The sequence below is a fragment of the Hippichthys cyanospilos genome, chromosome 12 (assembly GCF_059441005.1).
Source record: "Hippichthys cyanospilos isolate Australia breed blue-spotted pipefish chromosome 12, RoL_Hcya_1.0, whole genome shotgun sequence".
Classification (NCBI taxonomy): domain Eukaryota; kingdom Metazoa; phylum Chordata; class Actinopteri; order Syngnathiformes; family Syngnathidae; genus Hippichthys; species Hippichthys cyanospilos.
This window is the reverse complement of record NC_142380.1, coordinates 614,846-630,710: the sequence shown is the minus strand read 5'-3', so window position 1 is coordinate 630,710 and position 15,865 is coordinate 614,846. Positions and strand designations below refer to the sequence as shown.

The 15,865-nt window shown below is 47.1% G+C and overlaps 3 protein-coding genes across 3 annotated transcripts; all 3 read left to right on the top strand.

The window, feature by feature from the left end:
• The first annotated feature begins 1,272 nt into the window (after window positions 1-1,272).
• On the top strand, window positions 1,273-5,809 carry LOC148414255 (kelch-like protein 10). The gene is made up of 5 exons (XM_088429641.1): window positions 1,273-1,449; window positions 1,901-2,384; window positions 3,616-4,227; window positions 4,294-4,443; window positions 5,255-5,809. The coding sequence occupies exons 1-5, from the start codon at window positions 1,298-1,300 to the stop codon at window positions 5,612-5,614; spliced, it is 1,758 nt and encodes a 585-aa protein (XP_088285767.1). The 5' UTR covers window positions 1,273-1,297; the 3' UTR covers window positions 5,615-5,809.
• A 1,043-nt stretch (window positions 5,810-6,852) lies between these two features.
• LOC148414254 (kelch-like protein 10) lies at window positions 6,853-9,470 on the top strand. Its single transcript, XM_088429589.1, has 5 exons — window positions 6,853-7,071; window positions 7,166-7,649; window positions 7,825-8,436; window positions 8,727-8,876; window positions 8,972-9,470. Exons 1-5 carry the CDS (start codon window positions 6,935-6,937, stop codon window positions 9,332-9,334), a joined length of 1,746 nt encoding a protein of 581 aa, XP_088285715.1. The 5' UTR covers window positions 6,853-6,934; the 3' UTR covers window positions 9,335-9,470.
• Window positions 9,471-10,734: 1,264 nt separating this feature from the next.
• On the top strand, window positions 10,735-13,664 carry LOC148414253 (kelch-like protein 10). The gene is made up of 5 exons (XM_088429520.1): window positions 10,735-10,911; window positions 11,004-11,487; window positions 11,988-12,599; window positions 12,881-13,030; window positions 13,290-13,664. Exons 1-5 carry the CDS (start codon window positions 10,766-10,768, stop codon window positions 13,662-13,664), a joined length of 1,767 nt encoding a protein of 588 aa, XP_088285646.1. The 5' UTR covers window positions 10,735-10,765.
• Window positions 13,665-15,865: the final 2,201 nt, after the last annotated feature.

Here is a 15,865-nt window from a genome sequence, read left to right as displayed (position 1 = left end):
GAAAACAAAGCTGTTCTGCAAGGTTTGTTGTCAAAAACAAATTTCGATCAACTGGCGAAGCGATGAAATGCAAAGCATAAAAAAGGGCGAGCAGTTTAGCAGCTACTGAAGAGACCAAAGCAGCAAGCAATTGTGTCATTTGTATTGGTGTTTTTTTTATCAATGTTCCATATTTGCTGTATTGAATACATATATTTAAAATAAATGCAAAAAGCACCATGACTTTTTAAAATTGACTGCTTACTGTATGTTAATTCATTTAGTATCTGCCATTTTTAGACATTTTAGAAGCAAGAACGTGAGATTGAATGTCTGGGCTTAAATGTTCATCTGTGTTGCATCACCTTAATTGTGTACAACGCAGACTATTTTCCGGAGCATTTAAGCATCAATAAACCCCTTCATAGAAATTTTTTATCAGTCTTTTTTTGTTTGAAACATACACCTTTGTATATATAGAAAATATACATATAAAAATATAAAAAAATATATATAAAACATTTCTATGAAAGACTTTAGACAGTTGTTTTTTTAAGTCTTACTTACATGGCAACATTCCGTGAAAAAAATGCCTTACTGTTAAGTACATTTTTTAAAACAAAACAAAATAAAAAAAACATCTTACTATACATGGTAATTTTTCGGACCTCAATATAGCCTCAATATACTATGTATTCTTTTATTTAAAAATAAATAAATACATTGGTTTACATTGCCTTCAAAAAATACCTTATTTTACATGGTTGGGGTTTAAAAAACAAACTCTTTCCTTGTTATTATGAATTTTTTTCACCCCCTCCAAAAAAACCCCCAAAACAAAACAGATTCCTATAGATAGTCACTTTTATAAGACAAACAACTTAGTATACATGGCCGTGTTAAAAACAACAAGAAAAATCGTACACCTTACTGCACTGTTCATTAAAAAGGGTTGTCCTACGCATGGGCGTTTTTTTGTTATTGTTTTTGGGGGGGGGTATGGAGATAGCGGCACAGTTGAATCTGGTTCAGTTTTCCAACGGATATGAAGTATGTTTCTGTTTTGGGGGATATTCTTATCAAGTTGCGGGCTTGGAAAGACGATGCATTTCTTGACATTAAAGTAGCGGCGCTTTGATGACTCGGACGATGTCGGCGCTGATGGCGACGGCGGCTTTTGACACAGAATGCCACCACGATGTAATGGCATACCCCCACTAAGCTGCCAGCCCCCTTTGCATCTCCCCCACTGCCTTATCTTAATTCTGCTGAGACTCTGCAGATGCCAGAAGTGTTAAGAAATGGCAACAATTTCAAGATGAGTTATGATGGTAATATTCCATGCAAATCCAGCTCTGTGTACAATGAACTGCGACTGACCGGAGGACTTAGCGATGCCGTCCTCAAGGTTCACAATGTAGAGTTTCATATCCATAAGATCATCCTATGCAACTGCAGCCCATATTTTGGGTGAGTGGATCCACGTTTAATTGCTTGCATTCAGAGTTGGCAAAAGCATCGGAAGACCGGCGAAGGTCGAACTACCGATTCAAATCATTTACTTGCCGGAACGTACACACTCCTCCATAATTTCGGAGAGTATCGCGCAAAGTCTCACAAAATCGCCCCCACGAGTATTGTAAATATGTTTTTATCCAACTGAAGGAACTGGTTTGCTGGGCTCGGGACTATTTAAAAAACAAAGACAAAAAAAAAGTGAAAATATGTTCAAAAGTCTCACGTCACTAATGTACTCCGCCGCGACGAGCATGAGTACATACATGTGAAAAATTTCGGCCAACAGATAACTGTGGGAGTTGATACCATCAGTCCCAAATATCTGATCGGATCCACGAAGTTTACGACTGAGCTTGGAATCGTAATGTCGTTAGTTGACAACCGTGTTTGTTTTGGTGTTCAGGGCCCTCTTTCTACGATGGTCCGCCCCGGCTCAGAGGGTCTACGTCATACAAGGTGTTACACCTCACATAATGCAGCTCTTCATCGAGTTCGCGTACACCGACTTCGTGTTGGTGACGGAGGACAACGTCAAGGACTTATTGATGGCTGCCGACAAATTCAACATGACGGCCATCGTCCGAGCCTGCTGCGTCTTCCTGGCAGAGCAGCTTTGTCCCGAGAACTGCATCGGCATTTGGCAGTTTACCAAAAACTGCCACACGCCCGAGCTGCAGATTAGCGCCTACCAGTACATTCTTTACCACTTTGAAGACGTGGCGGCCTCCGAGGAATTGCCACAGTTCACCATACAGGAGTTCTGCGAGATTCTGGACAGAGATGACCTGATTGTCAAGAAGGAGAACACGGTTTATGAGGCCATCCTGCACTGGATAGCACACGCGCCGAGGGAGCGAGGCAGGAACCTGGCGGCGCTCCTATCCAAAGTAAGTCAACAACTTGGGAAGTTGTTGAGGGACCCACAATGCCCGGATTCCTGCATCAGTCGTCTTTCGATGTAGACAACTGAGCTCTTCTTGGTTGTTGCAGACATCTCAGCCTTAATCCAGAAGGCCACTTTAGTTCTCAACCTCTGGCGGTGTGTCTCCATGATCATTTCGTTGGGTGATATGGTTGACGCGCTGCCAAATGGTCTCGAGATGGACCGGGTAATGTTTCCCAGACTAGAAAGGCCCTCACAATGTCCTTTAAACTTCCCAAAAATTGTCCCACTGAATGGGAAAAGCCACCACTGGGTCATATCTCCAGCCGGTCCCAGAACCAGTCGGCGCGCTCCTCGAGCTACACGAATAGGAAGACTCCCCTCATCAAATTTGGAAGAGGCCTTTTGGAGTAATGCTGAAATGTCTTCAACAACCAAAAAGTTGCCTCAATCCAACTTCTGTGGTGTACTGCTTGAATAAGCAGAGATGGGCAAACCTTCCCCAAATCGACCCGTCGCTGTCGGACCAACCGCCTTTGGCAAGCATTTTCCAAACGGCTTTTGTGACACAAACCCTTGACAAACTACATGGACTGAGGCGGTCCGTCGATCGGGGTCGATGCCAGAGTTGGGCAATCTATCGACCCTTCTCTGACAACGCCCACCTTTGGTGAGTGTCCAAAAAACAAACAGCTTAATTGAATACGGTCAATGAAGACGGTATTTCTCTCTCCTGTGAGGATTCGCACAAACCACGCTCCGAAAATACTCACCAGAGGTGGGTTGATTTGACGAAGGATTGCCCAGCTCTGCCATAAAAGCGAGGTCTTTGGTTGTAAATGGATCAGCTTACAATCTATTGTTCACTTTGTATTAGGTAAATCGGAACTCGGTTGAGTCGAGGTAAATCTGCAGGAAGCTGTTATCTCTGATAGTAAATTGCAAACTGGCCTGGAATTCCGCAAGTTGTAGTTTGGGAGTCGACAAAACAACTTTTGGCCAATCAGAAGCTCTGATACGATGGTGACGTTTCACATTAGCCTGACATGCATACGGTAGTTTTAGCAAGCAGCGGAAGACAACGGATATCGGTAAAGAAAGAAAGTCCTTGGAATAACTTACAAAATCCCCCCCAAATTGAAAGAGATCTAGTGAGTACCCAAGCGGTACTGAACGAGGTCTGAAAGCCGTGGGACGAAAGGGGTTATCTGTAAATCAGTCTGTCCACCGTGTAGGTCCGTCTGGCTTTGACCAGCGAGGAGTTCATCACCATCAACGTGTTGTCCAACCAGCTGGTGCAAAGCAGCAATAAGTGCTTGGACATGGTGGCCTCCGCCACCCGAGTGATCCACTACATGCTGGCCAACTCTGTGTCGGCATGCTGCAACTTAGTGGCCCGCCCTCGGCTGCCCTCCGCCATCCTTCTGGCCATCGGCGGCTGGAGCGGTGCCAACCCCACACAGTGCATTGAGGCATACGACGTACACGCCAACTGCTGGATCAGTTTTATTGAGGACATGGAGCAGCCGCGGGCGTACTGCGGCGCCGCTTTTCTCAACGACGCCGTCTACTGCCTCGGCGGGTTTGACGGCGCCGAACATTACAACACCGTCAGCCGCTTTGACTTGAACGCGCGCACCTGGCAGGAAGTGGCGCCCATGCACTCCCGTCGCTGCTACGTGAGCGTCACGGTGCTAAACGGGTGCATCTACGCGTTGGGAGGCTATGACGGACGCGTGAGGCTAAAGACGGCTGAGTACTACACGCCTGAGACCAACCAGTGGACTCTTATTGCCAGCATGCATGAACTGAGGAGTGACGCCAGCTGTACCACCCTCAACGACAAGGTGGGTGGAGTGAAATTTTCCGGCGTGCAAGTACTCGCATTCACTGGACCGTCCGCTTGCTTACAGATTTACATTTGCGGTGGTTTTAATGGAAACGAGCCCTTGCAAACGGCGGAATACTACAGTCCCGACACTAACGAGTGGACCATGATGACGCCCATGAGCAGCCGTCGCAGTGGCATCGGAGTCATTGGCTTCGCGGACCACGTTTACGCAGTAGGTGAAATGACGGGATTTTCTTGGAGGATGACAATTTAGAGTGATTTTTTCAAATGTCGGCTACTTTGACTTGCACGTCTTCAACGGCTAGGCAGAATGCAAGGCACCTTGGACAAGACTTTGGCAGGAAGCCAACATGACTAGGGACGGTTGTCAAAAGGCTAGTCTGAAACCGCTTTCCTTGATTCCACTTTTGTGGATCAGCGGTAGATTTGGTCTTGACAGCTTTACAAGAATGTGACCTCCGGATCCACGGCGATGTTAAATTTAGTAGATAATGAAGTCATCCCTCGGAATCCGTTTATGCATGGGTCTATTTCATGAGCCGAGTTGCGCAAGGTCGACTACCTTGTACCAACGTTCTGACCGGAGGGTATGGTTTTGAGCTTCGATTCACGACAGGTCAAAGTCGCCAGCGTGATTTTTTTTTTCATGTCCTGAATTCACCCTGAGAGAAATTGCAAGACGTTTGGTCACTAGAGAAGTGAGTGGCCGCTGAAGGCGTTTGGCCAACAGAGAAAGGAGAAGGCTCAGGCATCTATTTTAGTTGGGGAGTACGCCTACTCTGTAGAAGGCTCCGGCAGATTTAGGACACACTCGAGCGTCTCCGGCGTCCAAACAAGCTCAGGCTCCAAGGGAGGCGGCCAGAGACAAGGAATATTCTGTCGTTTAGAACTTGGACAGCTTCGGACAGACTGGTACGAGCGGAAGAAAAGAATGGCTGAATAATAGGGATCCTTTTCGTCTCTTTCCCCACTTCAACATCCGTTCGGATTGCACGCGGTTAATTATGCTTTTCCTCCCCAAGGTCGGAGGTTACGACGGCCAAACTCGCCTGACCAGCGCCGAGGCTTACAACCCACAGACCAATAACTGGATCATCCTGGCCCCCATGGACTGCCCCCGGAGCAACTTTGGCATCGAAGTCATCGAGGACCGCCTCTTTGTTGCCGGGGGGTTCAACGGGGTCTCCACCACCAAGCTGGTCGAGTATTACGACCTCACCACGGGTCTGTGGTCTCCAGCCTGCGACATGCTGATCTCCCGAAGTGCATTGACTTGCTGCGTGATGTCGGGATTCTACAACATGGCACACTACGCCATGCTCCGGAACGATCTACCTCTGCTATTTCTGGAGGAGGACATGGACACGGAAGATGATGTCTAGCCGCTGGAAAGAAAAACTCAACTGAAATAACCTTAAAACCTATGCTGGAAAAACCTTATATCAACTGAAAAATGACTCTTAAAATAAACTGAAAAATGCCTCAATGAGACGAGAAGTGGTGAAAAGGACAACAAGGACAACACAGATGGCTTTTCTATTTTATTTGTTCGGCGTGAGTCAGTTTGGTGCAGTTTGCCATCCAGAGGTCAATAAAGATTTTTTTTGTTATAAAAATCAGTCCTTTCTAGGGCATTTTTTGAATATTCCTATAGTCTACATCCCAGTGTCTCTGGGCAGCTCGATTAATATGCAGAGAAGACCAAATTCAAGTTGACCTTGTGTGTGTCTCCTGGTTGTTCAGAGCACTCTTTCTACGCTCTTCCTAAACCTGGTTTGAAATCCAATCTTGCCTTCAAAAGTTTAAAAGAACACCAAGGTCTTACAATTGCAACCCCTCTTGAGAGCCAAATTTGGCAACCCTAATCCTGACTGAAATTAATTGAAAGGCAAAATTAGATTTGAACTCATTTGAAAAGCTTGTTTAAACTCAACCGAGACCTCATCCTAATTTGAGGCTAATTTTGGCCTGGAACCCAACACAGGCATTAAAACCTACGATGAATACTAACACGTAAAAACCCGACAACCCTTGTTTGAAATCCTATTTTGAAACCCGAACCACGGCTTTAAAGCCTGACAAGGATCAGGAACAGTGAAAATAATGACAGAAAACGTCTGTCTTGAAATCCTTTTGAAACCCTAACCCTTCTTGGAAACGCAGACCCCAAAATATGAGCCCGAAACTTGAACTTTTACTTCAAAGCCCAGCCACGGTTCGAAACACAAATTCGACACCCTAACTCTGGCTCCGAACCCGACGCTTATTCAACATGTCCACGATCAAGACTATGAAACTGCAGCCCGTCCTCAATACTCTTATCGGCCTTTAGAAATCATCCCGGCCCGTTTGCCGCAGTTGAGAAAAGAGCTACAAGCCCAAATATGGAAAAAAAAAAAAACAGTTAATGATATCTTGGAACATGTTGAGAATTGGCATCCACAGTCATGCGGTCAGAACTATGATGTGATGCGTTTCTTCATTTTAAAGCATGGGAACCCTGATGATGCGAACGAGGTCGTCGCTGTGGTCATCTGCGTCTTTTGACACAGAATCCCACCATGATGCTATCTCCCATCGCCGCCCCCCCTCCCCACATTTCCACCCGCCCCCCCAGCCATGTCCCCCCACATGAACCCCCGCCACTCGGACCCCGGGGCAGACGCCCAGCTGCACTATGAAGACACGGCAACAACCTCAAGATGAGTTCCGATGGTCCGTTGGCGTGTGGCCAACTGCAGCATCTCACCAAAGGTCTCAGCGATGCCGTCATCGCGGTGGACAACACGGAGTTCCACATCCATAAGATCATTCTGTGCAACTGCAGCCCCTACTTTGGGTGAGTTGGAAGGAAACATCAACGGAGAAAGATTATGGACCTTTTCAAATTCAAGTTGACCTTGTGTGTGTGTGTGTGTCTCCTGGTTGTTCAGAGCCCTCTTTCTACGCTGGTCCACCCCAGACCAGAGGGTGTATGTCATACGTGGTTTGACGGCCCGCTTAATGCAGCTCATTGTCGATTTTGCATACACCGGCACCGTGTCGGTGACAGAGGACAATGTGAAGGAGTTGTTGATCGCGGCCGATGAGTTCAATATGATAGCCATTGTTCAAACCTGCTGCGCATTCCTAACAGAGCAGCTCAGGCCGGAGAACTGCGTGGGCATCTGGCAGTTCACCAGGAACTATTATGTTCCCCAGCTGCAGCTCGAGGCCTACAAATACATCCTCTACCACTTCGAGGACGTGGCTGCCTCACAAGAGCTCCGCCGGCTCTCCGTGCAGGACCTGTGTGACATCCTGGACCGCGATGACCTGATTGTGAAGAAGGAGAACACGGTGTTCCAGGCCATCCTGCACTGGATCGCGCATGCGCCCTGTGAGCGAGGCAGGAACCTGGCCGTCCTGCTGGCTCGGGTAAGTGGGGCACTGGTCTCGGCGGCGGCGGCGAGCCGTACCACGCAGAAAACGCGCTAAGTACAAAATCGCATTTACAGATAACTCCGTATCGCCGAAAGTTCGGAAATGGAAAGTCTGTATGTCGCGAGCGTCTGTACTCAATTTAATATCATATTTACTGTCCGCTGTGCAGGTCCGCCTGGCTCTGACCAGCGAGGAGTTTATCGCCGTCAACGTGCTGACCAATCAGATGGTACAGAACAGCAGCAAGTGTCTGGATATGGTGGATTTCGCCACTCGAGTGATCCGTCACATGAAAGCCAACTCCGTGTCCGGATTCTGCAACCTGGTCGCCCGCCCGCGCCTGCCTTCCGCCATCCTTCTGGCGATAGGCGGGTGGAGTGGCGTCAACCCCACGCAGTGTATCGAGGCGTATGACATACACGCCAACAGTTGGGTCAGCCTTTTGGACGACATGGACCAACCGCGGGCGTACTGCGGCGCCGCCTTTCTCAATGACGCCATCTACTGTTTGGGCGGCTTCGATGGCACAGAACACTACAACACCGTCAGCCGCTTTGACCTGAACACTCGCACCTGGCAGGAAGTGGCGCCCATGCACTTCCGCCGCTGTTACGTGAGCGTCACAGTGCTAAATGGGTGCATCTACGCAATAGGAGGTCACGACGGACGGGTAAGATTAAAGACGGCGGAGTACTACACGCCTGACACCAACCAGTGGACTCTTATTGCCAGTATGCAAGAACAGAGGAGCGACGCCAGCTGCACCGCCCTCAATGGCAAGGTAGGTAACCGGGAAATGTCTGCGGGTGTGGCCCCGTTCAAAGAAGCTTCCCAAAGCAGCGCTGTTGCGCCGCGTCCCGAGTTGGAGCGCCTCATCCGCGCACGGTTTTTGGTGATAACCGATGGGCAAAATTGAGCGACGCTCTGGGATTTCGAACCGTCCGAGTGTCGCGCTCGGAACGCGCCCTTTTCTCGTTACTAAATTCTAAGGGCGTCATGCCAGGCGATGCTCGGGATACGTCCGCGATCGATATTCACTTCAGTCGACAAATAATCAGGCCCTGTTCGCAGGTTTACATTTGCGGTGGTTTTAACGGAAACGAGTCCCTGCAAACGGCAGAGTACTACAGCCCGGAGAGCAACCAGTGGCTGGCCACTGCTCCCATGAGCTGCCGCCGCAGTGGCATCGGAGTCATCGGGTACGGCAGCCTAGTGTACGCAGTAAGTGCAAGACCGACACCCACGTGGGACGCTATTAAACGCGGGGACGCCCTTTTTCGCTAACTCCAAATGTTACTCCGATTTGGTTTCCCAAGGTCGGAGGCTACGACGGGGACGACCGGCTGGCGAGCGCCGAGGCTTACGACCCTGAGACGGACACCTGGATCATGTTACCGCCTATGCAGTGTCCCCGCAGTAACTTTGGCATCGAAGTGGTGGAGGATTGTCTCTTTGTGGCTGGCGGCTACAACGGCGTCTCCACTACCAACCTGGTGGAGTACTACGATCTGAAACTTGGCGTGTGGAACGCGGCTAACGACATGGGGATCTCTCGAAGTGCTCTGAGCTGCTGCGTGATGTCCGGCTTGCCCAACATTGCTCAGTATACAATGCTTCGTAATGACTTGCCTTTGCTCTTTCTGGAGGATGATACGGTTGATATGGAAGACGAAGTCTAAAAAAGGCACAGACTTTTAATGCTCAAACTACCAAAAAGTCTTGAATCATACCTACAGACTGATAGCTTTCCCTTGAGTTTCGTGACGGATTGACAATGTTAAGATTGTAATTGGTGAAATAAATTTTTGATAAGGATTTGTAGTGACTCATGAGACTGGACAAGTGGATGGCCAAACGTTGGACCGACTGGATTGCCATAGTACTTGCAAACGTCTATTGATTCAGACCATTCCAAAACCAAACTGTTCCCTTGTTGGAAACACGATACTGCTTTTTTACATTCCACATTCAGGCGTTTTCAAGAAATATAACCAATATATGGCGTATATTTCATGTCATTTAACGTACTAATACTTTGGTATGGCAATATATAAAACAGTGGGGTATTAGTGTTTTGGATTTGAGTAGATACCGGTTTCATCCTTATATGGTGGTAGCGTATTTTGCGCATTATAAGACGCACCGGATTATAAAGGGCACATTCAATGAATGACCTATTTTAAAGGCTCACCGCATTATGAGCATAGAATAGAAGCTATAGTAGTGGCTTGGGGTGCGTTATGCAGCCACTAGATGGAGCTGCGTTAAAAGAGAATGTCAACAAAACAATCAGATAAGTCAAACTTTATTAATAGGAGTGTTCACAACGGCATTCACTCCCAACAATATTTTTTTTTTTATTTCAGTACTATCTGAAGAATGGGGAAAAATACTTGATTACATTAAAACACGTTTTGTTGATTTAAAAACTGGATTTATTAGATCAAAAAATGCTTTCTTTCAAAAAAAGCCGCTTGTTTTTACACCATATCCCCATGTAAATTGCATCAAAATTGGAGCATATATACTGTAGCATATCAAAATGTCAAAACGGGTGCCATAAAAATTGTAACTGTAAAAAACACATTTATAATTGCAATCCACAGGTAAAATTGAAGAATTTATTTTTCCGTCCCCCAAAAAGGAAGGCTCGTGATTTACGCACCGTATGAAACACGCCGGATTATACTGTCAGCTTTTGAGAAAATTGATGGCTTTTCGGTGCGCCTTATACTGCGGACCTCGGATCCAAAACTGTTTGGTTCAAAGGAGTTGATTTTTCAAAGATCAATAATTCCAGCGAGAGTCCCAGCGTGTAGTTTTCCAACAAGCGCAAATGGGCCAGGATAAGATCACCTAATCTTTTTGTTCCCGTTAAAAAAAGCGCAACTTCCAGCCAGTCGCGCGTTAAAACCAACAGCGATGTTTTCTTTCAATCCAAAGTGCTGTTGCTTTAATGATGCCAATGATGTAGCCGCTGATGACTAGAGCCGCTTTTGACACAGAACGTCACCGTGATGAAATTGTACCACCCGGTCCTGTGTTATTCCCGCCGGGACTTTCATTAGAAAACGCCCAACAAAGTATTTCGAGATGGCAAAACAATCAAGATGAGTTACGATGATAAACGTCCACACGGGTCTCTCTATGACGAATTACGTCTAACGAGAAAACTTAGCGACGCGGTCATCAGGGTTGACGATGCAGAATTTTACGTCCACAAGATTATTCTTTGTAAGTGCAGCCAATACTTCAGGTGAGTTGACAATTTCTAGGCAAGCAATCAAGAGACAGATAACAAAACACTCTTCAAATCCATTCCCGTCTCTTTGTGTCCCGAACGTCTAGAGCGCTCTTTTTACGTTGGTCGCCTCCAGACCAGAGGGTCTACGTCATCCGCGGTCTGACGGCTCCGTTAATGCAACTGTTTGTCGAATTCGCATACGCCGGCTCCGCGTTGGTAACGAAAGACAACGTCAAGGATTTGCTGCTGGCTGCAGACCGCTTCAACATAGGCGCTATCGTTCAGATCTGCTGCACATTTCTGACGGAGCACCTCTGCCCAGAAAACTGCATAGGCATCTGGCAGTTCACCAGGAACTGCTACACCCCGGATCTTCAGCGGCACGCCTACCAGTATATCCTCGACCACTTTGAAGACGTCGCCACTTCAAATGAGTTGCAGCAACTCTCCGTAGGGGACTTGTGCGACATCCTGGACCGGGATGACCTCATGGTCAAAACGGAGAATACCGTGTACGAGGCCATTCTGCACTGGATCGCGCGTGCGCCTTTGGAGCGAGGCGAAAAAATGGCGGTGCTGCTGGCCAAAGTAAGTCAACTAATGGAATTTGATAGTTCGCAGAACAAGTTGACCCGGCGAACAACAAGGAGGCAAGAAGGCGGCGCTTGTGCATTTTTCCACGTTTTGCGCAAACGCTCTAGGACGAACGCATACTACATCGAATTCGAGGTGTTTCTAACCATTTGAAGCCTTGTAAATGGCATTTTACTCATTTTGCATTTGAACGTATTTTTACGTCCGGACCTTCAATCCCAGACACTTACTTCCTTACTTAAGTAAGTATCTGGGATTGAATGTCCGGACCCCTTAAGAAAAAAACGTGAAAATACGTCCCTGGCATTGAATGAATCCCTAATATGGGGTTTGAAAAGAGCTCGACCTGTACTCGCTACGTTCCTCGCAACTGCACCGTAATTGAGAAACATTGCCCTGAAACCGCTTGACGACGACTTGTTGGCAAAGAGGCGAAGGTGGGCCCGCATCCGCTTGTGAATGCCGCCGACCTGATTGTGCTCTCCGTCGCGTAGGTCCGTCTCGCGCTGACCAGCGTGGAATTCATTGCAATCAAAGTACTGAGCAATCAGCTGATCAGGGAGAGCAGGAAGTGCCTGAACATAGTGGCCTTGGCCACCCGCGTCATGTGCCACATGACTACAAACTCTGTGTGCGGCTACCGCAACCTGGTGGCCCGCCCGCGCCTGCCCTCCTCCATCCTGCTCGCCATCGGCGGCTTCAGCGGCCCCAACCCCACGCACCTCATCGAGGCGTACGACGTGCACGCCAACACTTGGGCCGACCTGGTCGACAACATGGAGCAGCCGCACGCTTACTTCGGCACCGCCTTTCTGGGCGGCTCCGTCTACTGCGTGGGCGGATTTGACGGCCGGAGGCACTACAACACCGTCAGGCGCTTTGATTTGAACGCTCGTACCTGGCACCAGGTGGCGCCCATGCATTTTCGCCGATGCTCCGTGAGCGTCACCGTGCTAAACGGGCGCGTGTATGCCATCGGGGGCGTGGACGGTCGGATAAGATTAAAAAACGCTGAGTACTACACGCCCCAAACCAACCAGTGGACTCTTATTGCCAGCATGCATGAGCACAGGAGCGACGCTAGCTGCACCGCCCTCAACAACAAGGTAGGTGGTGCGAAAGTTACTCTGCAAAAACTGAACTCTTAAGTCCTAAAGCATAAGTGTCAAAGTCCAGTCCTCGAGGGGCGCTATCCTTCACGCCCCCAACCCCTGATTCAAAGGATCAGGATCCTTTGCAAGCTTCTGCAGAGCTTGATGATGGGCTAATTATTCGAATCGGGCGTTTTGGGTAGAGGAACCTGGAAAACACGAAAGGTTCCGGCCCTGATTGAGATTGTAGAATTCTATCTCTCTTTTTTACTGGTGCTTCTTCCTCTGGGTTGCAGGTTTATGTTTGCGGCGGTTTTAACGGAAACGAGCCCTTGCGAACAGCAGAGTTCTACGACCCAGAGACCAATCAGTGGACCATGATCGTCCCGATGAACTGCTGTCGCAGTGGCACAGGAGTCATCGCGTACGCCAACCATATTTATGCAGTACGTGCAATACACTGGGCTAACGTGGCAAGGCTTTGGTTCATTCATTTTGGGCTGAGGGCTAAGGCCGCGGATTAGTTTTTGTTCAAGTTTGGTCTGACAGCAGCACTACGATGATTAAAAAAAAAAATCCTCATTGGTGCGCCAGACCAAAGTTAGAAGGAAACAAACTGACAGAATAAGATTAGAGTATTTTGAACAAGGCCCGTGTTACGATATCATTTCTGATTTGTAAGCAACCTTCCTCTTCCTACCGAAGATCGGCGGATTTGACGGCGACATGCGATTGTGCAGCATGGAGGCCTACGATCCCAACATGGACGTCTGGGTGCTTTTACCTTCCATGCAGTGTCCGCGCAGCAACTTTGGCCTCCAGGTAGTAGAGGACCGCTTCTTCGTGGCCGGGGGCAACACGGGCGTGTCGGCCACCAACCTGGTGGAGTACTACGATGCGCACGCGGCCTCGTGGTTCCCCGCCTGCGACATGGCCGTCTCTCGGAGCGCACTCAGTTGCTGCGTGGTGTCCGGCTTGGCCGACGTCGGCCATTTCGTCACGCTGCGCAGCGAACTCCCTTGGCTTCAATCGGAAGAAGTGGCCCTGGAAATGGAAATGGAATCGGAGGATGACTTATGAATAAAGGCAGGTGTGATATGTGCTAAGTTTGCTAACTTCTTTGCAAGCGACTCTTCTTTTTTCGCTTCGAAGAAGCACTCAAAGTCCTTACCGCGAAGAAGTCATTAATTCAAGTAGGACTCCTGGTACTGTCTAAGCTATATCTTCGAAGTTGTAGGCTCGTCACCTGTCTTTTGGCAAGCGGTCGTTTTTTTACTCAATTTCACTTAATTGTGTGAAATTTTGCAGCTCAAGTGACCAAAACAAATCCCTGAGAATCCGGTCAGTTTTCAAAATATGATTTTTTTTTTTTAATTAAATTGCTTTCATACTTGGTAATACATAAAAAAGAAATAGTTCATTTGTTCTGTTCTGTCTAGATATGAGTTTCTCAAACTTTTTGAGAGTCAGGGACCCCTTTTTGGAAATCATATTTTCCAAGGACCCCCACTGCATGTTTGCAGGAAAAAAAATATACATCATTGGCCTAATCCATTCCAAGCCTAAAAAAAAAACAAAAACCGCTCATTAACCCTTTAAATTCCTAATACTGTACTGCGCAACATTCCATTAGTATTCATTTTTTTCATACTCTCTCTCCCCACAAGGTGGCGACGACCTCCCACTCAAACCCGGGGCCCCTGGGGGTGCGTGTCTGCCTCCCACACACACAAAACTCTGACATCATCTTGGGGAGGGGGGGGTTCGGTTTGGAAGGGGGGGGGGGGCGTCAGAGGGTGCACGAAGGACAAACGTCTTGAATTGCATGACATCATTTTGCACTAATATGATAATATATCTTCGGCGGTGCCAGGCATGAGAGGGGCCATAATCCGCCAGACGAGCGCTTGAGATATGAAGGGGGGAAGAAAAAGGAAAAGAAAGAGGGGTAGAAGCGGAGCTGTGAAGGTTATTTCCGACATTACTCCTCAGCCAAGAGGAGAAAGCGGAAGATCGGCCGGCCACGTGGCACCAAATAAAGACGCTCGGCCGCGCTTCCTTTTCATTTTTCATCCCCGGACAACAAGGTGAGACAAGGAGAGGAGGATTCCCAAGGTGAATTGCGCAAAGAGATATTGAGAAAAATGCCCAATAAGGAAGAAGTGACAAAAGCGGAAGTAAAAAAAAAAAAAAAAATCAGGAAAGGAGGTAAATGCAGAAATTAACATGAAAAAACAATCGAGTTGTCGATTAGTTTTAACACACTTTCAGCCTCAAGAAAATGCATTTTCTTTCAATAACCATAGGAAAAATACAAGCAAAATTAGGACGCCTGAAGACGATAAAATATGCGATTGGAAATGAGAAATGAAAGCTAAAGAAGTTAAAAATTTGACAGAAATAGACGAGCACAGCCGCCGAGCGATTCAGAAAAAAAAAAAAGAACAATCATGAGAAATACGTCAAAATACAAAAACCATCAAATGAAAAATTGTGAAAAACCTTGAAAAAATTGACGAAAAACAATGTGACCGGAAATGAGAAATAATAGAAGTTAAAATCGGAAAGGAGACAGAAATAGACGAGGAAAGCTGATATTGCCATTTGTATTGGAATTTGCGAGAACGATACAAAATATGTTAAAAACACAAAAATGATCCACAATAGATATAATTTTGACACCCCTGCCTTAAAAAAATAAAATCTGCATCATTATATTTTTTGTAAAAAAAAACAACTTTTATTTCTTGAGGATTTGTTTGAAAAAATAACATTTGGACACATGGAAAAACCAGTAGGTCATATTCTTTTGAAAATGATTTATAAAACAGACAAAGGCGATCTTACATGGTGAAATGTCAAATGTCACTGGAAAAGCAAAGACTGGAGCATGGAGATGACAATCTCGACAAGTCAATATCCATACAAATATTTTTGCCCCTCTGAGGAAATGACTGACGTTTTACAAACACAAGGAAAACGTTGTTGGGTTTTTTTCTCCTTGTTAAACTGGAAGACTGAAAGTAAGTCACTGAGTCAAAGAAAAATGACCGCTAACCAGCTAGCAACTCTCCAAGTTTTCCCGCTAAAACTAGCGCAATGTCTTCCGCTTCTGGAATGACGCATTAGCAACGTTAGCCGGAGCCTAAACCAACAAGTCATTTATGATAAGGATCAGCCTTGTTTTTCTGTTTTTGCTCATGATTTCAAATGAGATAACCGTGTAGTTTGCAAGTCACTCTTCGAGCGACTATCAACTCAGCAAGCCACTCCGCCAGCAA

Coding starts and splice junctions, on each gene's coding strand:
- LOC148414255 (XM_088429641.1), top strand. CDS start 1,298: ATGAGTTATGATGGTAATATTCCATGCAAATCCAGCTCTGTGTACAAT. Junction 2,385..3,615: donor TGGCGGCGCTCCTATCCAAA/GTAAGTCAACAA, acceptor TCCACCGTGTAG/GTCCGTCTGGCTTTGACCAG. Junction 4,444..5,254: donor TCGCGGACCACGTTTACGCA/GTAGGTGAAATG, acceptor TTCCTCCCCAAG/GTCGGAGGTTACGACGGCCA.
- LOC148414254 (XM_088429589.1), top strand. CDS start 6,935: ATGAGTTCCGATGGTCCGTTGGCGTGTGGCCAACTGCAGCATCTCACC. Junction 7,072..7,165: donor AACTGCAGCCCCTACTTTGG/GTGAGTTGGAAG, acceptor CTGGTTGTTCAG/AGCCCTCTTTCTACGCTGGT. Junction 8,437..8,726: donor GCACCGCCCTCAATGGCAAG/GTAGGTAACCGG, acceptor CCCTGTTCGCAG/GTTTACATTTGCGGTGGTTT.
- LOC148414253 (XM_088429520.1), top strand. CDS start 10,766: ATGAGTTACGATGATAAACGTCCACACGGGTCTCTCTATGACGAATTA. Junction 11,488..11,987: donor TGGCGGTGCTGCTGGCCAAA/GTAAGTCAACTA, acceptor TCCGTCGCGTAG/GTCCGTCTCGCGCTGACCAG. Junction 12,600..12,880: donor GCACCGCCCTCAACAACAAG/GTAGGTGGTGCG, acceptor TCTGGGTTGCAG/GTTTATGTTTGCGGCGGTTT.